This window comes from Numida meleagris, chromosome 5 (genome assembly GCF_002078875.1).
Source record: "Numida meleagris isolate 19003 breed g44 Domestic line chromosome 5, NumMel1.0, whole genome shotgun sequence".
Lineage (NCBI taxonomy): Eukaryota > Metazoa > Chordata > Aves > Galliformes > Numididae > Numida > Numida meleagris.
This window is the reverse complement of record NC_034413.1, coordinates 71,130,842-71,154,902: the sequence shown is the minus strand read 5'-3', so window position 1 is coordinate 71,154,902 and position 24,061 is coordinate 71,130,842. Positions and strand designations below refer to the sequence as shown.

General features: G+C 46.5%; 3 protein-coding genes across 10 annotated transcripts in view; 2 read left to right on the top strand and 1 right to left on the bottom strand.

The window, feature by feature from the left end:
* CCDC148 (coiled-coil domain containing 148) overlaps window positions 1-20,037 on the top strand; it is a 60,606-nt gene extending 40,569 nt beyond the window's left edge. For 2 of the 5 annotated variants that reach the window (XM_021397724.1, XM_021397726.1), the window contains exons 11-15: window positions 4,722-4,862; window positions 8,432-8,550; window positions 12,774-12,891; window positions 13,381-13,521; window positions 13,782-14,028. In XM_021397724.1, coding sequence (XP_021253399.1) covers window positions 4,722-4,862; window positions 8,432-8,550; window positions 12,774-12,891; window positions 13,381-13,521; window positions 13,782-13,928 — 666 coding nt within the window. In that variant the 3' untranslated portion in view covers window positions 13,929-14,028. Of the gene's footprint in view, window positions 1-4,721; window positions 4,863-8,431; window positions 8,551-12,773; window positions 12,892-13,380; window positions 13,522-13,781; window positions 14,029-14,829 lie in introns of those variants that run through there. The other 3 variants (XM_021397723.1, XM_021397725.1, XM_021397722.1) reach the window with 3 other exon arrangements.
* On the bottom strand, window positions 18,594-24,055 carry UPP2 (uridine phosphorylase 2). Of its 4 annotated transcripts, none has more exons than XM_021397734.1 (7): window positions 23,919-24,055; window positions 23,157-23,274; window positions 22,407-22,565; window positions 21,368-21,482; window positions 20,677-20,886; window positions 19,126-19,272; window positions 18,594-18,766 (listed from the first exon to the last, which is right to left on the bottom strand). In XM_021397734.1, exons 1-7 carry the CDS (start codon window positions 23,942-23,944, stop codon window positions 18,594-18,596), a joined length of 948 nt encoding a protein of 315 aa, XP_021253409.1. In that variant the 5' UTR covers window positions 23,945-24,055. The 4 variants fall into 4 exon arrangements, with proteins under 4 accessions (XP_021253409.1, XP_021253410.1, XP_021253407.1 ...); XM_021397735.1 differs by having other exon boundaries at window positions 23,157-23,271; XM_021397732.1 differs by lacking the exon at window positions 23,919-24,055 and having other exon boundaries at window positions 23,157-23,912.
* The window catches only part of ACVR1 (activin A receptor type 1), a 51,660-nt gene continuing 48,990 nt past the window's right edge, over window positions 21,392-24,061 (top strand). The window contains exon 1 of the mRNA XM_021397731.1: window positions 21,392-21,517. Coding sequence (XP_021253406.1) covers window positions 21,480-21,517 — 38 coding nt within the window. The 5' untranslated portion in view covers window positions 21,392-21,479. The remainder of the gene's footprint in view (window positions 21,518-24,061) is intronic.

The window sequence follows — 24,061 nt, the reverse complement described above, 5'->3', positions numbered from 1 at the left end:
CCGGGGGCCTCAGGGCACTGCAGGGGAGGTCTCAGCAGGGCGCAGCAGAGAGGGACAGCCACTTCCCTGACCCACTAGCCACACACACTTTTTTTGGTGCAGCACAGGATGCAGTTGGCTGCATCAAATACAGATGAAGGTTTGATTTCTGTGAGAGGCAGTGCACGAGGTCCCTTTTTGTCATTAGTTAAGGTGGTCTAGCTCTCTACTTTTCAAGCTGTGACAACATGAACAGGAATCTGGTTTGAAATCTGGCCCATGCCTTCTTCCTTGGGTAGTGCTTCCTGAGAAGTTCCCCTTTACAGGCAGTCTGACCACAAGGTAAAGGGAGACTGTGAGACCAGAACTCTTCTCTAGCAGAAAGGTGGTTTTAATGCTCAAATGTAGTTTAAAATATGAATCATTTTGACGTTAGACTCAATTGTTCAATGCCTAATTTTTGGACTCTCTTACATAATGGATCATTTTAATTTAGCTTAGTTTTGTTGAGAACGTTTTATCCTAAATGACTTCAGCAATTCATTTGAGGCAGACATGACATAGGGCCAACCTACTGAATCACAATTCATAAATATTTAGCAAGCAGTCATTTTCTGCTCTTGCCAGTTTTTCCTGTATTGTTGCAATAACAAATCACTTTTTGAAGAATGTGACTTTTTTTGGCCTTAATGAAAGGCATTGATTGGATGAAGGTGGAAGTGAGCAGGGATGATGTAACCTAATTTCATACGCTGCCTCCCGAAAACAGCAAATGGCTACTGTGGGAAAGTATAACATAAGGAAACCTTCCTTCCTCCAGTCATTCTTACTACCTACCTTCCTGTTCTGCAATGCACTCATACACCTGGAAATACTAACTAGATTAGATTAAAATGGAAATCAGATTATTCCCACTAAGTAAATGAATGTGTTTAATAGTGATTTAGGGCAATGTAGGTAGCACTGGAGAAAGCAGTGGAGGTAAGCACTGAATTACTGGCGTCTGGGGTAGTGTATCAGTTTTGGCTGGGAAACCTTGTATGTTCAATGTTTGGTCGGATGAGTAAAATCCTATAATTGATGCTTAGTTATGCTCACTTATTTGTATGAATCTTGTTGAAAATCTAGATTAAACCCTAATAGGGATCTCTGCTGTGAATCAAAGTGCACTAACAGAAGAGGTATGTGCATGCAACTAGGAAGAGACTATTGCTTGTCATGAGACTGGTGTGTAACATATGTGCCATGAACGTAACTGCTAACCAAAATGAACAAATAAGGAAGCTTAGGATGTTTTTGGACTGGTTTTAGTATCTTTAGTATCAGGTGCAACTTACTGATTTATTGCCATAGGCTTTCCTTTAATCAATTATCCCAATGGCAGGCTCTCTGTTGGGATAGTTCTGTCTCAGTATATACAATCAGAAGTTCCCCTGAAGTTTCAGTTAACTGCAGCTTTTAGTAAAACATTTTTAATGGGTTCACCATGCTAACTAATGGCTGAAATAAAATAAATGAAAGAGATCCTGGTAAGCAGGTAATGAATATCCAGAGAAGATCAGTAAGGCATCAAGAGGGTTCCCAGACTTGAAGGAAGCTGAAGCTGCAGCATATCTTGACCCCACTTACATTGGCATTTATCATTATTCTAGGGAGCTTGAAGAGAATGTGAAGCAGGGTTTAGGAAAATACAAGCTCAAAAAGCAATTTTTGGATACGTATTTTAACTCTGTTGACTCATTTTAGTTCAGAGTATCTCAAGTAGTGTTGTTATTACACAAGTTTAAATTTCCTGTCAGTTTCCCAGCACTTAATTTTAGCTCCGGTCTGCATATACTTCTAGCACATTTCGTTCTTTTTTTGTTTTGTTGTTAGATTTGAAAGCTTCAAGAATATGTTTTTGTTTCAGTCTGTTTTGAAAGTGAGGTGGAAACGACTGTGTGTTCTTCCACATTCGTGTTCAAACATTCCTGCTTAAGCTCTGGCCAGCTAAAAGGACTAGTTTCATGTTTAGCTTTTTTCTTTCCAGGAGTGAAAGGGTAATTTTACCACTGCTGAAGAAATTCTAGTAAATGTCTTTTACTTATTTATTTATTTTTCTTTGCTTACATAGCCAAGATATGAGATTCTACTAAGGGAACATTTTTAAAATTCTGAGGAGAAAGATCACCTATAAGGAGTAGCACCTGTGCTAAGCGATCCAGCAGGAAGATTTGAACATTTTCTTTCCATAATATACAATTTTGAATTCCAGCTCAAAATTATTTTAAATAGCCAAAAAAAAAAAAGCTGTTTCTGTGCTGATTGCCGTTACGTCACCACATACTGCCAAATACGTTCTTAAAAAAGCTCAGTTTTCCTCTGTGCATGTATCCCAATTGATCTTTTTGCCTATTTTGAAGCATCCTTTCTCACCTGCAGTTTCCACGTGTGCACGTTTATGTTCCTTTCTGGCCAGCTGTCCCACTACATTTTTCGTTTGTACCATTAATGCTTGCTGGCACAGCTTAGCCCTGTTTCCATTTAAAAGTGTAAGACTCACTCACCTACGCTGCAATTCTTAACTTTGGGAGTGGAGCTGAAGCTGGAAAAAGTTGTATGTACTCTGGGAGAATAGAAATTGCAAAGGAAAGTGTCAGCGGTTTACAGGCAGGTTCGGCCCGGTTCCGTGACGAATGGGAAAGGGGACCCACGAGCCCATGGCCCGGGGAAGGGAAAAGGGAAAAAGGGCAGGGAGATGGGCCTAGAAACGAAACAGCGACAACAATCTGAGGAGAAACAAATTAATTTACTAAATAAGATATCGGAATGCAAAATAACACAATATAAAACAATATAATTACATTTTAAGCTAATAAATCCAATAAAATGAGAGAGAGTGTCCAAAATTAAGGTGGGCCTTACTCTAGTGCCAATGGTGAGATGGCTGGGAGCAAGATGCTGCCGGGACGAGAGACGGGAAGAGAAGAGGGAACGTCTTGTGATCTGCAAACAGTTTTATCTTTCCCTCTGACTGGAAAATGATAACGGAGCAGCAAAGTCCCCTGGGAAATGTAGTTCTTCTCTTTTGAGAACCAGGTACCCGGAACTATCCACGATCCACAGAACTGGAGCATTAGCTCTCTAACTCCCAGTACAGTACATGATGTTATGAAGTGGAATACCAATAACGAAAAATCATAAAACCATGACAGAAAGTTAGCTTGAAGATGCCCTGAATCTCTCGGGACGCTGCAAAGAAGAAAGCAGAACTGTTACCTAAGCGAAGTGGGGCATACGCAGTGTCTGTCCCTCAGAGATCTGCTCACTGAGGGACTTGGGCTGCCAGGGCCCCGCGTTTCCGAACAAAGGCTTTTCACAAGCAAGGGAGAGAATTAATGGTCTGCACGTGCAGCCGGTGACATGCATTAAAGATTGAAAAATGCAAATGAAATGTTTTACTGTCAGTATGCAAGTACCCACAATAGTATAGAGAACCAGCTGAGAAATGGCCGTGGGCTCATTCTTTTGAGGAACATGGAGGTCTGTTAACGCTTCAGAAATCCACTGCCAAAAGAGCTGGCAAGCCAGCAACGAGGAGACGGCGTTAATCCCATTGAGACCCACGCGTAACGGATGAGCGTAGAGCTGCTCGTGGCAGCACCGAGGGAAGTCGCGGCTCCACGCTGGGAGCAGCGCGCTGGAGAGCACTGGAAGCAGTCGCTGCCTGCTGACAGCAGCGGAGGGCACGCCTTGTGCGGCCGGCGCAGTTTGGTGTGCTGAGCAGGATCCGTCCCACCCGGGCAGCCTGCCACAGCCCGGGCAGCGGGCGGCCCACCAGCTGGGCCTGCTGAGCACGGCACGTGGCTCCCGGGAGCTGGCTGAGGCCGTGCAGGGACATCGTGTCCCCCAGCCCTGGGCTGGAACGGGGTGCTGCTCTACTCGCAGGGGGGTCTTCGTGCTTTCGCTCTTCTCTGGTCCTGGGGCTGGTTTGTTAGCTCGCTCCCCAGTTCTCTTCCTCTTTGCACATCCGCTTTACGCACACAGCTTTAATGCCTGTTCTGAACCCTCATTTCTATCTCTTCTTCTGATTTGCTGTTTTTGTGATCGTGTTCACTTTTCCCTGCTTGACTCATGGCAAGGAGCAAGTAGGGCGCTGCTGCGGAGTTGGGATGGCCATAGTTAATTACAGAGGTTCAGATGATCATTTGTCATTTCTCAGGCTACAGCAGCTTAACCCTGACTGTGTCCGTGCTTTAGAGGATGGCCGCGATGTAATCAGCTGTGTTTTGCTTCTGAGAAATTACAGCTCTCCGTTCCCATTCCTCAGCACTGGCAGTGTCTGTCGGGAGCAGACCGCGTTTCCCCACACAGGTCGCCATGCTGCCCTTAGTGCCACAGTGTTTACAGTATAGATCTTCTTTTATAAAGGATATGGCAGGGTCATTAAGAAATGTAATTATTATTGAAAGTCCGAGTGCTGAAAAGGGATTTAAGATCCGATGTTACTGAAGTTCTTTTGGCAATTTTACTTAATTTTTTTACGTGTTCTTACTGCATAATACACAAGTCTGTTGTGAACTATATATTAATATGCAGAAAGACAGTGCTAACTAAACGATTACATATTGCTGACATTGCAAGTTTTAGTTTAAAAATGGATCACACGGGTTTCCTTACTAGTCTCAGTTTTGCAGGATCACAACACTGCACAAATTTCACTGCACAGCTGTTTAAACAGTCTTTTCAATCCTTTCTCTCAGATCCTACAGTGGAGAGCACAACAGGAGGAAGCGGCTGAGCTAGAAGCTGCTGTAGCTGCTAGAAGAAAAGAAAAGGAAGACGAGAAAGAAAGGCTGCAGAAAGAGCAGGAAATGATTCGTAGAGCTCAGGAGAAAGAAAAAGTATGAGAAACTTCTAGGTATTTTTACATTTGTTGATGTACAACTGCCGTTAAAATCTTTAACTGATCTCACTGCTCTCTATTCTTGTAACATGTTTAGTGTCATTATAGAGATTAGCAGCCTGTCGAGTTCTGGTACCATCCGTTTTAGCCTCAAACCTGCTTCTACTTGTGCATCTGTGTTACTTTGTTCCTAAAGAAAGGTACAGGCAAAGACAGTGTTTGTAACTCTCTGATGTCACTCAACCTTAGTGCAGAGACATTAGAAGTTTTGGACTCTTACAGGTCTGTGCTTCTCAGTAGTATGGCAGAGACTATGAAAGCTTCCAATGCTGCAGTTAAGTATGCTGCAATGCAGCAAATGGGCTTTACAGAATGTTCTCTGCAAGACAGCGCGCTGCTCGTTGCAGCACAAGGACCTTAAACATGAACGTGAAGCGCAGCGATACTATTACCCAGCTCAGGATATTGGAAGCCTACATGACATTATTCTCAGCACTTGTGTGGTGACCACTTGGGAAATGACTTTGGTGCATAAGTGTAAACTTCAACAGTGAATATGGTGTGCTTATAAAATCAAATTGTCACATACATATTTCTGTTGACCTTTTTATTTTAAGGATATGATGCAAATTCAGGAGGTTTTAGTATTAAAATGGTGCCCCTTTTTCTGATTATTTTTGCATTGAAATCTGGCTTCCTTGTAGTCCAATTTACCTGTGGAATATTTGCTAAGACTGCAAAATTATTTCTGGAACAGATAAGTAGGAGAATATTCTAGGTTGTTATTGACTGGTCTTTCAGATGGTGATGAGTAAACGATCTCCTTTAATGTAGTGGGGCTTCTCACACTAACATATTTGTGAGAAGAGCCACTAAGAGCTGCGTTTTTCTAACATGGCAGTTAGAAGTAGAGTTAAGAAAAGGCTGACCTGTTCCAAGTAGAGTGCTTTCAGGGTGCATGTTGGAGGCTTTAGTGGTGTCAGTATATGTCTCACTGCAGAAAGCTTGGTCAAATAGGAAGGAAAATGAAATCTTCCTATAAGTGATCATATTTTCTCTGTAGACTTTGCCTTCTTGTCTTTATTTACCTGCCTAGTTTCCGTGTAACATGCCTTAGTGGGAGCAAATGTTTACTGACAGGACTAAAACATGGGCAATTAGACTCCCTAGAAACTGATGGAAACTCATTTCAGTAGATGTGTCTCTTGCAGTGATAGTCCTTGCAGAAAAAACTGAAGCTATCTATTTTTACAGCGATTTGCTTAAGTTATTACTAAAGCAATTTACTTTACAACACTTACTAAAAGCAGAAAGGAAATGATAGCAGACCAAAATAAATGACTTGCAGGCTGGTGGAAACAACTGCCTTAGCAGAAAAATGGAAATAAAATCCTACACTACTTGGAATTTCCCTATCTGTTTTTATAGCACTCAAATATTTTGTCTGTGGTTTGTTTGAAGAGACACGTCTTTATGCCATGACAAACAGGTCAAAAGCAGAAGCCCTTGCTAAAGGGCTCCTGGTGGTAGTTGTGCATAACTGTTGAATTTGGTTGCACTGACAATTCTGCAAAGAAACACCTGAATGAAAGCGGTACCTGGAGAAAAGAAGCTGATGCTGCTGAAGCCTTATCTCCAGATGAACTCTTGTCCGCCCGCTAATTCTCATTGTTGTAAGTCCCCGAAGCCAACATTTGAAAAGCTGCCTAATTTCTAATCAATTTTATTTGATTTGCGAGTTCTCTGTTCTTGGTCATGACTTCGCATTTTGCACGTATCCAGGTTCTTGTCTAGCTGAAGAAGTTTCTGCTTACGTTGGTCACCTGATCTTCTTCCTTTCCTGCAATTTATCTTAAAGATTATAGACACATTCTTGGCAGAGTACAGTCCTCCTGCCAAGCTATCCTCAATCATATAGTTAGAAAAATTGCCATTAATTGTCCAGAAGTCACTTTAACGAGATGTTCCTCTTTCCTTCAAAATACACAGAATGCTCTCATTTTTCCTAAGAAAAGAAATTCAGATTAGAAGGGACCTCAAGAACTCTTTAATTCAACCTCCTGCTAAAACCAGGATCTGCTCTGACGTCTGACCGGGCAACTCATGGCTTTATCCTTGTTTTAATTTGTTTTATTTATCCTTAATTCTATTTATCTGTAATATTTAAGAGTATAATTTTGGATTCAAATATAGAGAAGGGAACATTTTGTGTGTGAAAAACAGGCAGAGAAATCTTTCTCTTCAGAGGAGTCTTGGATCAGCTTCAGTCAATATGGGTTTTCTCTTTACTTTTGATTTGCTTCTTGTAGACATTGCCACTGAACTTTAAAAACATAAATTCTACAAATACGCAGGGGAATTTTTCAAGATTATGTGCATTGTGTTACAAAACCGTATTGTATATATGTGATTTTTTTTCACATTGACATTTATTTCCTTGTAATTGTTCTTTGTTGATATCTCGTTACTCTTTTAGATTCTGGAGTTAAAGTTACAAGGTAAGTAGAAAGCAGAAATCATGAGAACTTCAGTGTTTGTTATCCCCATTCACTTTCCTTATCAGAGTTGTCAGGGTGAGATGTGATGGTATTTGGACTGGTATGTGATGGATAATGTGTAAGTGGTCTCTCATCACGTGTGATGGTGAGCCTTTGTGGTTCCACCGCCAGCACCGGAATGAGAGGTACTGAGAAAGGGGAGTCCATATCTAATGACAGTTTGCTTCTTGGCTGCAAGGAACGATGCCACTGCTTTTGTTTGTGTTAAAGCTTGTTCTGTTTAGTTGTCTTTTCTCATGTGGTGTTGATAGTGGCAAGTGGCTCTAAGAGCACAAGGGAGGAAAATGACAATAGATCTTAGGTACAAATGCTCTGTTTCTTCAATTAGACACAGATCAGACCTTTTCCTTGTGTATTTAAATACCGCATTTCAGAAATGTCCACTGGCCTCTCTTTAGAAATTATGAAAAATCCTTCAGACAATGTGGGATACAGAATAATTCTGAAAGAGAGAGCTTTATTTTGTAAGTATTCCAAACAGGATTTAATAACCATTTTTACTAGAATGCTTCTAAATGTTCTTCATGTATAAAGAATGCCCTAAGTAGATAATTGACTTGTAAGTTGGCAATGCTGAAATAGAAGCACTGTTTGGAAGACCTGTTTTATTTTGAACCCTAACAGTCAGAGATCTTTCTTCACAAGGTAGATTGTGTAAGAGGAAGGTATTGTGACTGCTACTGCAGCTGACATCTCCAGGAGAGGCCAAAATTCAGTATAATCAGTCGATGACACAGATGTTATTTTTATTGCCATTTTATGCAATTCTTTTCCTAAGTGAGAGGGTCTCTTAAGTAAATTTCATTTTAAGTAGTCCAGTCACCTTATGTAGGTTTAACTGCTTTATATCACTAACATAATCAAAGGACACGTAGCACACACAGTACATTTTTCAGCTGCTGAACTTGGGTTCGTTCACAGGTTCCTATCTACAGATGTCTAAACTCTTCTTGAAAATTAGGCTTATGAATGGTTGTTAGTTTGTTTACTGTGTTTGTTCAATTTCTAGGTTAAAAAATACTGGGCTGAGAAACAGCTTAAGTGGCAAGAACAGGAAGAAAAAGAGCTACAACATATGGAGGAATTAAGAAAATTAATGGCTAAACAAGCAATTAAAGACAGAGAACGGTAAAATGAATTAAATGTGAATATAGTACCAGTAAGAGCTTTCTACAGTATAATTTGTTTTGTTCTCCCTACCTTATAAATTAAAACAAAATAAAATAAGTGTTTTTTTTCTTCCTGTTTGGTACTTTCCCCACTTGATATGTGAAGGTTGCATCATGGCTGTATCCTGAAAGCAATTTATTTCTTAGTTTAAATTAATTCAAATCAGACACATCTTTATAGCCATGTAAGCAATGAACAGTTGCAAACGAAGAACACACACATTAAGACCAGCTCCTTCATGCTGTTTGTGTAGCAGCTGGGTAGCTAAACCCTCTACGTTATTTTCCAAATTGATTTGTAGTCAGGTTTGTTTTTGTTTGAAGGCAGCGAGGGGAACACATCGAGCATCTGTAGCCTTAAGGATGCTTATTGTTCTTCCAGAGAGCCTTAAACTATGCCCTTAAATTTTGAGACAATCAAATTATTACTTCGTGTTGAATGTTCAGACCTAGTTCTAGTAAAAGTTGTTGCACTTGTTTGCATCAAGACCTCTCAGTTATTGATACAGTAAATGATATTGTACTGCTCTGGATCAAGTACTTCCACTGAACTGTTTGGTTTCTTCCTCTCAGGCAAACTTCATTTAGGAGTTTAACCAATGCCAGTGAGAAAATCTTGATGTTGATTTTTCTATGTGTTAGAGCCAGAATGCTTCAAAGGGTGAAATTAAAATACAAGCAATGTACGTTGCAGTGCATTCATTGTAGCTGCTGTTCACTCGTTTGATGAATGGGCTGAACGTGTTTGTGTTTCAACCCGTGCCAAGTGTTCTCTGCAGAATATGGTCTCTAATGACCTGCTGAAGGAAGAAACACCATTAAAAAACCATCGTATGTAGTGTGGTTATAACTGCTCTCAAATCAAAAGTTTGTCTTTTTTACGTGAAGAGACTCGCCAAGCTGAACAGACTAGAAGCGGAATTAAAAGAGGGATAAAGTTCAATTGGCATTAAAAGACTGAAATTTATTGTAGTCATTCATTGTGAAACACTGCTTCCATCTTACTTTGTTACACCTTGCTGACAGCTGAGTTTATACAGCCATCCTCATGCTGCAAGTACACCTATACCTTTCCTTAAACATACCTTGCAGTGGTTGTAGCTACTAGCAGAGGAAATACACACAGGCTTGAATTACTGAGATTTCAGCAGAACTGAACAGAAGAAAATGACTTTTCTTTAAACCTGTGTACTGCAGCATGCCATGCAGTTGGGGAATATTCTTTTCTTATGGTAATAAACACTGCAGGATAAAGTATAAGGAAATGGCACAGTTCATTGAGGAATGCAGGAAGGAAACAATCATACCTTCGGGCTATTATGAATCAAATGTCAGCGAGTGCTTAGCATTATGTTTCCTTCAATTGGCATACTGTACAAAATAAAACAGTTTAAAGAAAAATGCTTACTCTTTGTGGAGATTAATAATTCTCTGTGCTTTTCATCTTCAAAGCCTTCACAAATATTAATCAAAGAAGGGCAGAGAGGTGTTTCTGTTACTAGGAGCTGTAGTGCTACTAGCACGGCATCAGGCACGTATTGTTCTGAAGGCGGGCGTGCTGGCGTAATGCTTTCACAGTGAAGGATTGCAGCCCTATAGAGACCAATTGTGTCCTCACATGTTTAGCCTGTTCCAGAGCACAACATGTTTTTAAGTCTTTGCAGAGCTGATTGTAAAAGTTGGATCAGAGTAGCACAGCAATTCTGATCTGATGTGTTCTCAGGCTTTTCTGGGAAAGGAGAAGGTTTTGGTGTGCGTGAGCTAGCTGACTATTCCCAGAACGAGATACGGCCTGGACAAACACAGAACGTTTCTAACGGATGCAATCAGAAACCGAAAAATGTTCTGCCCTTATCCTGAATTGTTTCTATATTTAATTTTAAACTAAGCAATTGGGCTTATAAAACAATTATTAAATATATATATATCCTAGACTCACTGCCGTGTTCAGGTCTCACCGGGTAAGTGTGAGATGCTAGGTAACCAGGGCTGGGACCAAATCCAAGGAGTAAAGGCACCTGAAACAAGATGTGGAATTTCGAGAGCCAAAGTCCAAGCTCGGTACCTGCAGCTCCTCTGCTTGGTGGCTGTCTGACAGCAGAGACATCTAACATGGGGTGTTCCATTTTTCAGCCTGGAAGTCCCCCGGTAACTGCAGCTTTCTGCTGCTCGCGTATCTAGAACGCTTGCTAAAAAATCGGAACCGTTGACTCCTTAAAACGGACTTCTGCTTTTAAAGCTTCTAAGGTTATTTGTATCATACATTTTCACAGCCTTTTGACTTTCTTTAAGAGACACGGTGGTTTTTGTTCCTGGCGATGACCTCCAGTACTCTGTGCAGTAAGCACGGGAGCTGAGGGAGCGCTGCCCCAGGAGCATGGTGGGTGCTGGTGTGTGCGTTCTCCGTAGCACTGCTCAGCAGGCCGCGGCCCCTCCGAACTGGGGGAGCAGCTCATGAGCTGCTGGGGGCACTGCGTGTCTGCATGTGGCCCACTGGCAGCAGAGATTTAAACATGAATGAGGGGCTTATTGAACTGACGTGGGGAACGTGGTAAGTTGTGATACAGAGCAAAAATGCTACCTGTATTATAAACCTTTTTTCCACTCCCAAATTCCAGCTAAAACCGTCATAATAAACTGCAGTCCATATTTTCCTGTTGAATATTTCTGAGGCGGTGTCTTAAAGCAGAGTTTTAATGAAATTCTGCTTATCAAAAATTACATAAATGTATGCCCACAACACTTCAAAAAGTGGTTTTACTGAAGCTGATCAGCTAAGCTCGTTTTTCAGCTGGTGATTTATTAAAGTTGTTACTTACTGTGGTACTTAGAGTCAAAATTGAATATTAAGATATTTTAATTTCTAGTTTTCTATAAAATCAATTTTACCTAATTTTATAGAGCAACAACATACTGGGTCCCTTGGCTGCCCTACTCTGCCTGTCGGTTGCTTTGGTATTCATTTACAATTGCTGGCACGTATTCACACTGGGTAATGTGAATTACCACGGTGTGGTACGTGTGTAATTACCACATGTGAATCTCACAGCAGAGACAAAGTGTGTGAGCTTAGACCTGAACGAGTGCCCTCAGTTTCAGGAGTTCCCAAGCTGTTGGATTTTGTATTTGATAACATGGGGGGATTTTAGAACTCTCATCATAGCAGTCAGCTCAAGGAGAGTGAAGGATTTTTGATATAATTTTGTCATTTCCTAGGAAAAAAGAACATTTCTGCTTTTTATTAAAAATTCTTCATATGAAAAACTGATTAAGCTTTCTCCCAGGAGAAGAAAATGACCTGTAAAGATTGCCACTGTAAGCAGCAGCTACAGTGGTGCTAAAGTCCCCTCCCTTGGGCAGCTCTGTACCACTCTCTTAGGACCAACTTCTTTGTCCCAGTAGTTGTTACTGGGCTGTGGCTGCCAACACGGCTACGCATTCAGTTCCAGTATGCACAGCTCAGAGCACACGAACTCCTTGGAGCTTATGAGAATGCTGAGAACAGTATCACCAGTTCAGTTGTAGCTGAAGCAGCCCTTTCTTCTCCGCTCCCCTGAAGGCAGACCATGGCAGCAGCAGCTCGTGTGAAAGGGCTGACAGCGGTACACCAAAGAACGTCCTGCAGCTTCCTAAGAAACAGGCCCTGGCAGCAGGCTGAGAATTAGGAGCAAGTATGGTGGCAGTAGTATTTCAAAGGCTATGAAAACCGACTGCAAAAAGTTGACTGGCGAAAGTAGTGCAGTAGGTGAAGTTTCAGGATTATGTGTGCTAACCTCTGGTTTTTTTCTTTGGAGAAAGTTTATAATTCACGAGTTTTCTTGCTTCTTCCAGTAACAAGATTGGAAGTGATTTGTTTCTTTAAATGGAAAGGGTTATAGGGAACAGTTGTGCTGCCATACACAGATGTCAGAGAACATTTCTTCTTGGCAAAGAAAATGGAAAAAAGTGAGTAATGGTGCTATAAAGCTTAAAGCTTGCTAGGGAAGAGCTAGGGTTGTAGAAATGAAGTCTGAAAGGTTAACCAACTCATGAAAAATACGTAAAGGGAACGGCATTCCTTGCATTTTTCAGGAATTTTGATGATGGGCATAAGAGAGCATCGGGCTAGTTTTCCATTGGAAAGTAACAACTTTAAGGTGAAACTTGACCAATTTTCCCGTTTGTATGCGTGCTGTTTTACAGGGTAAAATTTAGACAAGCACTGCTAGAAAAGCGGTTCCTGGAGAAAAAGGAGCAGGCCCTTCGAGAAGCACGTGCAGCAGAAGTAAAAGAGAAATGCCTGGAAGCACTCCGACAAAAGGTGTTTCTATTTCTTATGCATGCTATTTTCATACACAGTAAGGACAGAAACACATACTGACACATTACGTGGAAGTTAAAAAAAATTGTTACGCCACAAGCAAATAAATGAGGAAGCTCAAATGCACTTTAGGTCTGACATGAATGTTAATTCTGTCACACTATAAATCTTACGTGCTTTGTAACTGACAACAGAAATGTTAAGATGTTGAAGTGCACTATGATGTCCAGAAATATGGACGTGGCTAAACTGAGCGCACTCAGAGGGTGCCTGGGGCTGCGTGCTGGTCGCAGGACCCGATCCTGCGGCCCTGGGGGGACTCACAGGCTCTGGGCTGAACTTTTCAGCTTTGCAGCACTTATACATGGAGGCAGATTGGTTTAAGGTTCTAACCCATGTCAGTGATCATGTTTTCAAGGGACATGCGTTACTGGTACCACCATGGGCCTATACAGACTGTAACGGTGGTTTTCCTATCATGTACTTTAGGTTTCTGTTGTAGCAAAACCAGACCCAGTGAGAGTGGTGGCTGATACCACAGCGTCTAAAGCTCGGATGGGTGTTGGGACCACAGAAGAGTTCGTTCTCCAAAAGCCACTGTTTGAGTTGCATACGTATAGTGAAGAGCAGGTAATGGTCTGTCAGTGTGCTCTACTGTATGGTTTATTGTATGCAACCATACTGTGAGAGCAATTCGCGATAATGACTGCATAGCTGAAATAATAATGTTAATGGCAGAACATAGAATATAATGTGTGTAAAACTGAAGACATTAGGAGCAATGGGTGGAGCCAGCTCTCTGCCCAGAAGTCTGCAAAGATACACTTACTCACAGTGCAACCGAGGAAAGTACAGTTTTGCTTCATCACTGCTGTGGTTTATTTTAACAGATCATTTCTGACCCCAGGCTTCGTGTTGAGTTAGCTCTTCGAGAAGCTGGACTTCATAAAACACTTTATGCAAAAGAGATTTTGCCAAAAATTCCTCCATTGAAGCTGCCAAGAAGAGATACGGAATCTACAGCTTTTAAAATGTAGAGCACTTCATGTATCAAGAACAGAGGAGCTTCAGGGGTATAGTCTGGGCCATACCACTAGAACTTTCAATAAATTTCCCCTCGGCTGTGTCATGGAAATACTCAGTTGTCACTGTGTGCAATCATTTAAGAAAAGGCTGTGCCTTTCCTGTACAGGGTTCAGTATGACATTTGACACCCGCCTTGGTGAAGGCTTTGTGGGAGCTTGGTGGGTGTAGGCTGCTCTACAATTCCCCATGCCGCAGGATTCCCCGTGTTTCTTCCCAGTGGAAGATCAGCCGCTGGATGGGAAAGACCTCTGCAAACACTGCTGGTCAATTAGGTATAGAGCATGGGTAGGAATTCTGGTTTTTAATTGGCAACATAGATCCAAAACGGCTTCACAGTCGCTTAGATTATATTGCGGTACACAAATACATCCCACACAACTTTCAGTCCAGGTTGCTTGAGAATTTGATTCTTTTAATTATAAGATCTTTCTGTTATTCCTTGATTACTATAAGAAGAAACTTAACCTTTGTCTATATTTAGAAACCAATTAGCTGCATCATACTTACTGGAAACCAATCATGCAAGCAATTTTGTATTGACGGTGTTTCAGAATGAATTACACATTATAAACACCATTTCAGATCCGGGATCTTTATTCTGGAGCGGACACCGCTGCATATGATTCTGTTAAATGAAAGGTAGATTGATGTCAGTTCATTTTGTAACGGAGTGCGTTTTCAAGCCTCACGTAAGATGACTGTAAAATATATTCTGTATGTAAACAAGTTTCAGCTGGGAGCTTAACCCAGAATTCCTGAGGACAATGAATGTCAGAAAGATCTGAACATCCATATTTGCGTATCCAGTTAACTATAGGAATGTAGTTAGCGTGACATTGTGGTGCCTTACAGGTGTTAATGGGACGTGTATCTTCAAGGCCACGTGAAGCGGACAGTGATTCCTTGCTGCCCAAAGGAGGAGCTGCGGGTGAGGATGCTGGGGTCCCTGCCAGCAAGGCCCAGCTGCAGAGTTCTGCTGGCTGCACCCCTCCTCAGCTGGCGCAGGCAGCGTGCCCTCTCCTGTTGACTCATTCAGCGTTTTGCAGCCAGTCAGGTGACGTAACATTTTTCTCTTACACTGAAGGTAACGCTGACAGCATTTAGTAGCGTAACCTGATGTCAGGAGGGGTCTCGGTGCCCGGGGTGGGAGGTTTGCTCTGGCCTGGGTGGGTGAGGCCGCAAAGTCGGAAGCAGAGAAGTGAGGAAGGGTACCACAAAGCCGGGGGAGGGCGGGTGCTACAGCCTGCAGAGAATGAGCAGCTTTAAACCGAGGCAAAGTAATCTGAGATTCGAAGCGACGTTCTTTTGATAGGGGTAGAAATGCTGCAGAGACTGCGTGCTCAAGAGCAGTGGGAGCTGTGTATCCTCTGGGTTTAGTGATTGCATGTTTGTGTCATGTTGCAGTTCTGTGTATATTTGTGCATTTTACTTTGGTGTCTTGTTTGGGGTCACTCTCTATTTTTAACACGCACTTGGCCGGCTCGTTGGATGCTCCTGCAGGGGAGCTCAGCACTGCTTTGCTTCTCTTCTGGAGACCAGGCTGGCTTGAGGGTATAAATCTTCTCAGTGGCTTCCCAAAAACAGAAGGTCTCAAACTTAAGGCAGTATTTTTTTCTTGCCTTTAGAGGCAGATCCAGAAGATAATTTCAGTGGTGCAAAATCTTGTAAAATTATAACAGTCTCTTCCTCTCTTACAAATAGCAAGACGCTTATGAGAAAACAAAGTTCACATGAAGCAGAAAATTGTTTTTGAAAAAAGGGGCTCTGGTTTTTGAGCAGCCTTGTGGATGCTGTCACATCTGCTGTTTCTCAGAGAATAGGTTCAGTAGTGTCATCCGAAATCCGGGAGGAGCTCTGTAACTCCAGCGTGGTGTTAGGAAGCAGCATTCCTTTATTCCTCACGATGCGCACCGGGCGACCTGACAAGCAAGCGCGCTCTGTCGGAGCTCAGGTTCTACATTTAAACAGTTGAGACATACATATGCAGCACACTGCCACACTAATTCGTTCTTTTTCAAGGACTCGTTGACATATGCTAATGTCCCTTTGGGCATGCTCAGTGGTATCTGGGGCGGTCGAGTGCCCACCTACTTCTTCCCCATTTTCCACCATCAGCTTCATCGTGGAGACCTTTGACTCCTCGACACTTTCAGCCGCTTTTCCCCAGTTTGGAAAATTTCCATTGCTCATTGGGCCACAGTGAGCAACTTTTAAAACAACATATGTGGAATCTGAGGAAGATGTCCTTGCACCTACTGGGTGCAAAAGATAAAATACTCTGTTATGACTCCTGTGATTCTTGTGAGGCAAAATTGTTGAGGCAAAAGATAAAAGTATTCTGTTTTGTCCCCCGTGCAAAATTATTGAGGAAAACAAGACTTTCAGCTACTAAAGCTGAAATGGAAAGTTTTAGAACCATCACTCATGGATTCCTTCTGCTATACTAATATATTGGTTCTTAAACTGATGTACTAATCCTATTGCTAAACAAACCAACCTATATCAGTAGAAGTCCCCTCACATTGGCATGCCTGTGCCAGCTTACAGCAGCCACAAAGCTGGGCTGCTTGTTCATATGGAGAGGCTGGAACAAAGATTTTTAGAAGGATTTTTGTGTAGCAGTGCAACATTGAAAAAGTGCAGGTCAGCAAACCTGCTTTTCTGTTTCAGACTGGGTAAGGGCAACACTTCATGCAGACCTGTGTAGTGTGTGCAGCTGAGCTACAGCCTGGATGTTCTGAAGCCTGAGAACAACTTCTTTATGAAAATGAAGTCACTCCATTTTAGGATGTACCGCTCAGCTGTCAGTTTGGGTCGTCAGAAGTGGCTCAAATGTTAACTAGTGCTGGAAAGTCAAGTATGCCGCAGCTGCAGGATGAGTTGGTGTGGTACCAACTGCTGCAGAAACGCAATGCTTGTGCCAGCTTATGTGCACATAAGCTTATATGTGCTTTTGGATATGTATTTATAGAAGAAGAGAAATGTGAGCGGCTGCGGTGCCGGCTCTGATCCCTGGGAAGCGGGCGGCTGTGCTGGATGGTTTGCATTCTGAAAGGAGCTCCCAGTGACGGAGGTGCTGAGCCCTGTAAGCCATTAACTGACTGATTTGAAACCCGGGGAGGGTGTCAGAATGTGCAACAGAATAAACATTTCCCAATGTAATCATTACGTTAAAAGCAGAATGATTGCAGAGTCTTAACCGTACCGTATTCTAGTAAATAAAGAAGTGGCTATGTCCCACAAAGCAAATGATTGGGGCTGTAGCTGTGCCAGCTGCAGCAAAGCAAACCCCTACCAAACTGGGCAAAATGTTAAAGCATCGTATTTCTTTTCCTGGAGTGGTTTTCATCGAGAGCCTAAGGTACCTTGCTGTTAGTACATAAGGTTCTTGAAGTGGACATTGGAGTTTGCAGAGCTGAGCTTGAATTGTGGGTTAAATTGCATGTTGGTGATGGCTGATTTTGTTCCCATGCTGGAAGGACACTGCCTCAAGTCCTGGTCTTCCTCAGCCATCAGATCAGTATTTGTGCCTGAAAAGTGAAGTCCAGGAAGGCAAACTCAGAACCAGGCTCCTCCTCTGCAACAAGTGGAGTTTGTGTGCTCCCTGCATTGACCTGGCGCGATGGCAGGTCAGGATGCTGGGACACTGCAGGGAGCCCTGCAGCAGCCCAAGACCCACAGCACTGCGTGAGGGTGAGGTGGTGGGGAGGCCAGGGCGAGAGGGGCCCAAGTGGGCTGTCAGAGGGTCCCTGCAGTGGGAGGGCCCCAGCTGCCACTGGACCAGGTTGTGGGGTGAGACCAAGTGCCGCAGGGACGGCCCCTCGGAGAATGCTGACAAGTGTCCTTAGACTGAAATGTTTTGTGCTCTTAATAATATTAGAAATACCATCTCAAGTTTTTCTTTAATATGTAACACTTTTATTTATCTGAACTCTTGAATCCTGTAAGTCACAGTTCTAAAATTTGAAAGCAACCTTGTAAGTGAGCCTTCAAAACTGGAAGTAGTTTCAGTGGTAAATTGGCTGGGCTGTGCGTAACCCCTGTGCGTGCCCTTCACCCCTACCCATGAGCAGTTTGGCCTTTTACAGCGTGTGGCAGCGCTCACAGACCCTGCCTGCATCCCCGTGTGTTGGTGGCAGAGATGCTCCCCGCCCGCTGGGTGCCTGGGCCAGGGCTCTGACCCCACACAGCTCATCAGGTCACACGAGCCCAGGCGCCCTTCCTGATGGCACTGAGGAGCAGCAGCACTCACAGAGCAGATGAGCTGTGTGTGCCACGTGCTTAGCTACCGGCGCTGCACCAGGAGCAACGTGTTCCCCTGCCGAGGGGCATGGGGCAAGGGCACCCTGCAGGACAGTCCTTCCATTCACAGGGCAGGAGCCGGTGGGGCACGCTCTTATTTCCTGAGCAGCGTTGATGCAATTCCAGCTGTTTGAGATCTGCCATGCCGGCACAGCAGTGTTAGGGGCAGTGTAGGCTACCCCGCTCGCAAGCAGCAGCTTGCCTCTGCAGCCCTGGGGAAGCGTGGCCCACCCCAGTCTGTCTTTTCTGCTTTCCAGGTCCACTTGCCCGTGGTGTGGGCTGGTCCCACGTTGCCGTGCGGGGTGGCAGTGCCCTCAGTCGCTGGAGGGCTGCGTGTTCCCTGTGGCAGCGCACAGCCCCAGGCGTCTCCGGATGAAGGCCGCCACCAGGCGCTGGGGCCGCTGCTGGTATTCGTGCAGCACCTCGTGGGACGCACGGATCTGGTCGCCCTCCAGCCGGTCCAGGAGCGTCACGCAGACCACGGCGGCTGCAAGAAGGCCCAAGTGCTGTGTTACAGGGGCTGCGCTGGGTCCTGCTGGGGGCCTGCCTGAGGCACGACGTCAGAAGGTGCGGGGCGGGCACAAGGCCAGCGAGATGGGACCTGGCTGCATCGCTGCAGCTGAGAGGTGCGCCCAGGCCCTGAGAGGGGTGAGGTGTTACTTCCTGCTCTATCCAACAAGTACTCGGGCCTTTTGGAACAAGCTTGTTTTTTATTGAGCCGTGACGTTGTGCTTTTTCTAATGGAAATTGCGAGGAATGCGTTTTTGGCCTTCACACCGGCTCTCGTAACACGCCAAAGCCCCGCGCCCCGCAGGGAGGAGCTGGGGAGCCCGGGGCAGCACTCACCTCTCAGCCCGCACAGCCCGCACAGCGCGGCGAACGCCGTCGACTCCATTTCAATATTTCTCACGCCAGCATCGTGAGCTCGCTTTAAGTACTCCAACTTCTTTTCATTGGAAAAAGAGCACAGGGCTCCATCTAATCTCCCTTGACCTTGAAAGGAAACAGAACTGTCACTGCTCATCCTCGCAGGCAGCAGGCGCGGTGACCCGGGGCTGGCTGCAGTGCCGATGTTTTAGCTGGAGCTGACCAAGTTTTCTTTTGCACAGTTACCTCATGCACGCCCCAGTTAACCTGAACTTTTAAGGCCATCATACTACATCTCTGTATAGAGGAAGAAAACAATGTAGGTTTACGCTGTAGAAAGGAAGACCCGGCCCCTGAGCAGGAGGCATCTGGCACTCTGCTGGGGCAAATCGTCACAGCCCATGATGTACATCAGGTGGAGGCATGCCAGGTTAAATCCAAACAACGCCAAGTCACTGTGGGAGAGGCACAGCAAGCTGCGCAGAAAATCAGGGAGAGGAAAACCCCCTTAAGTTAGGTTTAGTTCTTTTAGGGACTGACTGGTGCAGGCAGCGGGAGCTGTTAGCACGTGGCAATCCGGGCTTCCGAGGCACTGGCTCCGGCCGCTCCCTGTGCTGCTCCCTGTGGGTTTCCATCTGCAGCCCCGGGCTGTCCCCCAGGTAGGACCCACTGCACGCCATGCCCCCCAGCCCTGGGCCTCCTCTCCCCACACCTGATCTACAGTCAGCGCCCTGCACCTTGTGCAGCCTCCAGCACCGTGCAGCATCCTCTGGGTGAGCAGAACAGCCGCCTGTGGCCATGCCAACCTGGGCACAGCGCAGCATCTTATTGCTGTTCCTACTGTTAATCCTCTTAATGAATTTCAATTTAAATAAAATGTGGCCTTAAGGAGCACGCAGATGGTTGCATTCGCAAGCAGAGGTTTATAGATAGCTCTCAGACTATTAATTCTTCATTAATTACATTTCATCTACTCTGTAATCAGCACTTCGTTTTGAAAAGGAAACAGTTCCAGAATAACTGAAGCTTGTTTACCCAAACGTCACACGCTTCCTGACATTCTTCTGGTGTTTGGTTAACCCGAACTTACAATCCTGTCCCGAGCAGCACAGCATGGCTCACCTGCAGGGATCGGCTGTGGACAAGGGCTGCTTCTCTGCAGCCTGAGGCCATCGACCCCCGCTGCTGGGGGGTCCCCGACCACCTGCGCTCCCATGCCATGGCTGGGCCGAGCAGCAGCCACCGGACGGCTCTCCCTCCTGCTCCACCACCACCTACAGCAGTGCCGGCCCTACAGGCGACGCTACAAATGTATCAAGGTGCCAGGTGCACACACATCCAATTAGCAGAGGAACTCTTGGCCTGGCTAAGTGCTGGGATTTGTATTGCATGTTCTGAAGGCGCAGACCGCTCTGAACTAACCCTGACACACCGGTGGGCCAGCTCCTGCAGCCCGGAGGATTGGTTGCGCAGATAGCTCTGCCCATGTAAAAGCATCGCGTGGGGAAGGACAGCCAAAGCACGTCTTACCTTCATAGAAGTCGTAGGTGCACATGGTGTGCCCGACAAGCGTGGGGAAGTCGGGAACAGCCTTGCTGCAGGCCAGGAGCTCCTCCACAAGGCCCCCATCCAGGTCAGTGCCCCGCACCACCACGTCGCCCAGCACCACCTGCTCGAAGCGCGGCTGGAAGCAGGCGTCCACCGCCCTGTCTGTGATCACCACGGAGCCGGCCTCCACGCCTGGGAAAGCAGAGCCTGAGCCTGAGCCTGAGCTCGCGGCACTTGTGACCTGCTGCAAGGCTTCAGCGCCACAGAGAAATACCCGCAGGTTTCTGCGCGACGAGTTTTTTAGTGAGTGAAACAGGTGTGGGGGAATAATTGAAATGTATGTGGTGGCACAGATGTATAAGTAAAGTGCACAGAATCAGCACATGATAAATGACTGGGAGCGTGCTGAGTGACAGCACTTGAATTGCTTATAGATGCGGAGCCATGCCCTGGCACCGGGCTGTGCAGGCGTGAGCGGTGCCGCTGCCCCAGCAGGCAGAAGGAAAACGTGCTCTGCTAAGCCTGTGTGTGCTGGGTTTTAACCCAAAATTAAGTATCATGTTATTTGATACACGGGGACCTGACAAAATGCAAAAGTTCATGACATGACTAACTGCTGGAAAAAAAATTGTTAACAGGCTTTTGCCTGGAAGCAAGACCTGGGACAACTCACCCAAGCCTCCAGAAGTACCAATGCGTATAATGGTGACGTCTCGGCATTTGGCGTGGTGCAGCAGCTTGATCAGCTCGTGGAGCATGATGGAGACAGAAGGGATGCCCATCCCATGCTGTTGAGAAAAAAGAGCCATTCCGTAGGTGCCAGGTGGGTGACTGCAGTGAGCTCAGCGTCACACCCTCTTCCCACTGTGGAGGCCGGTAGGTATTGTCAAGGGGAGCTCTCTGTTCCTGCAGCCTGCCCAGGTGGAGCACCCGGCCCCTCCTGCCCTCAGTGCTGTGCTGTGGCCCCAGCACCACTGCTTGAGGCTGGCAGAGCCCCAGCAAAACTCATGCCCACCGTGATGACCCTTGTCCCTCTCCCACGCCTCCCATCTCAGTTCTTTGCGCCATTGTAGGCACCAGCTTGCTCTTGGCTTGGCCTTTGGAAGTACAAGATGCTCAGGAGCGTGGCCTTTTTTCCTATGATAAAGACCTCACTTTTTTTCTGTTGGCCAAGGCAGCGAGCGGGCTGGGGAAAGGAGGAGCACCTGCAGGACTGTTCCCCAGGATATCAGACTGATTCCCTCAGGCTGCCCCTCTGCCAGGCTGGATTTGGCTTTGTCAGAGGGATCAGATGGGATCCCTGCCACGAGAGCAGCACCAGCCCCAGGCACCAGCCCCGGCTCCCTGCAGCCCAGCCCCATCCGTGGGGAGTAACCAATAACATGGGAGGTTCTGGCCGTGCAGCTCGTGCCAGGGGAACGAAAACCTTTGGCCGTCCTTCATAGTTCGTGCAGGGTGAGAAGCGTCTTTACCTGCTGAACTGTCACACTGCTCATCTCATGAGCAAAATACATGCACGCTCATTTTGAATACCATGCTTTTTAAATAGCAAGCACCAGCTGAGCTGAGTCTGCGCTGGAATGAATAGTGGGGATGGGGTGGTGCTTGGACTTGATCTTACAGGCCTTTTCCAACCTTGATTATTCTACAAGCAGCTGAGAGCAGAGGACAGGGGCTAGGGTCGGGGCAGCACGTCGCAGCGCTGCACTTACGCTGATGGAGAGCACAGGTCCCACCCGGTACATGGCGTAGCGGTCCGTCCCCGCACAGATGTCGGCCAGGTCCTCCCCATCGCCCTCCAGCCCCAGCTCCTTGTGCATGAACTGCGCGAACGCCCTCATCCTGTTCGGGCTGCCGCCAACGCAGACAAACTGGGTGTAAAACGCAGATTTGTTGGCAGCGTTCGCTCAAACAGGTACCAAGATTCAGCCTCCAATGCGGCGGTGTCCGCAGCGGGATGCTGCCTCCTTGGAGCGGCCCAGCGCATTGCAGCAGGCACCCAGAGCCGGGCGCTGCCGCGGAAACCGGGCTGTGCTCCCTGCGGCCGGGCAGCCCTGGGCTGGAGCTGCCGTGCAGCTGCACCTGGCTGGGTATCGCTTCCAGGTCAAGAAAATCTGAAATAATCCCACTGCCGTATATGTAAGCTGCTGGTACACCTATTGCCAGCAAAGCCAAGCCAGAGGTTAGTTTGTTGTCTGACTTATTCTATCAGCAGCATCAACTGCAATTAAAGAGCACTGCTGACGACACAGAGGCCATAGAGTCAGGGAGAAAAGGGACACATTTTCACAGTGTTCATGCTAAAACAATGCTTCCCAAAAGCACGAGGGGACCGACCCTTGGCTGCAGAGCTGCAGGTCTCCGGCAGGAGCACACACGGCAGCGGGGCCCCGGCGTGGGACGGCCGCACCGTGGGATGGCAGCACGGCGAGCCGCTGCCTGCTATAACCCCTGCTAGTTACCTTTATGTCCCCAAACATAGCCGGCAGGTTGTGCGTCTTCGTTCCCAAGTCCAGATGATACAGGACGTCCTCATCCATCGTCTCCAGGTGCGGATTTTTGATGTGGACAAGCCCACTGCTGCGGGGAGATGAGGTGAAGGGGGTGAGCAGGGCGAGCAGGCAGCGGCACGGGACAGCGGGAGCACAGGCAGCGCCGGGAGCCGCGCCAGGAGCGGGAGGAACCGGGCAGAACGGCGGCACGGCCGGGGCCGGGGCCGGGGAGAGGCACAGCTCCGGGTGGCAGCTGCCTTCTGTCAAGCCCTGCTGCCGCACGGGCGGCCTGCCTCGTTCCATCTCCCGATGCTGGTAGCCCCTTCCATGACTTCTGTCTTATGTCTACATACACGGCAGAAGGCATTGCTCAGTATTTGTCATCGGTTCGTTAACGGCAGCCTTAGCTCCTTCTTTGATGGGGTTCTGCCAGAAGTATCCAGCAGGTAACACACCGGGCCACGTTGCACGTAACGGCTTAAAAAGCTCCTCGCGAATGGGAATTTCACATCCCCGTGGTCCCAAACAGCTGCCCAGCAATGCGAGCGCTAACCGAACCGAGATTGCGCGGGCGCCGGAGGGCCGGCTTGCCTTGGCTCTCTCCGCGTGCTTTAGTAGAGGTAAAGCAACGAACTAACAGCGGAGATGGATTTTAGACACCGGGCTTAAACCAGCCCAGAGAACGTTTTCCTCGTCTCAGTAAAACCAGCTCAGAGTCCGCCCGCGACTCACCCCGAGTACCGCGTGGTGTCGGTCATGGCGGCTCCGCCGGAGTCAGCCGAAAGCGATGCCCCCGGGACAGGCGGAGCGAGCGCCCGCCACCGCTCCGTCCGCGAGCCGCCGGGGCCGGGAAAAGCTCCGGGGCGCTCCGCGGC

What these genes read in the sequence shown, in the direction of transcription:
- UPP2 (XM_021397732.1), bottom strand. Translation starts at nt 23,489, where the DNA reads ATGGAACGAGGCAGGCCGCCCGTGCGGCAGCAGGGCTTGACAGAAGGC. An exon ending in CTATGTTTGGGGACATAAAG is followed by an intron (nt 22,566 to 23,156) that starts GTAACTAGCAGG and finishes TTTTACACCCAG; the next exon opens with TTTGTCTGCGTTGGCGGCAG. An exon ending in CGGGCTGTGCGGGCTGAGAG is followed by an intron (nt 18,767 to 19,125) that starts GTGAGTGCTGCC and finishes GCCTTCTTGCAG; the next exon opens with CCGCCGTGGTCTGCGTGACG.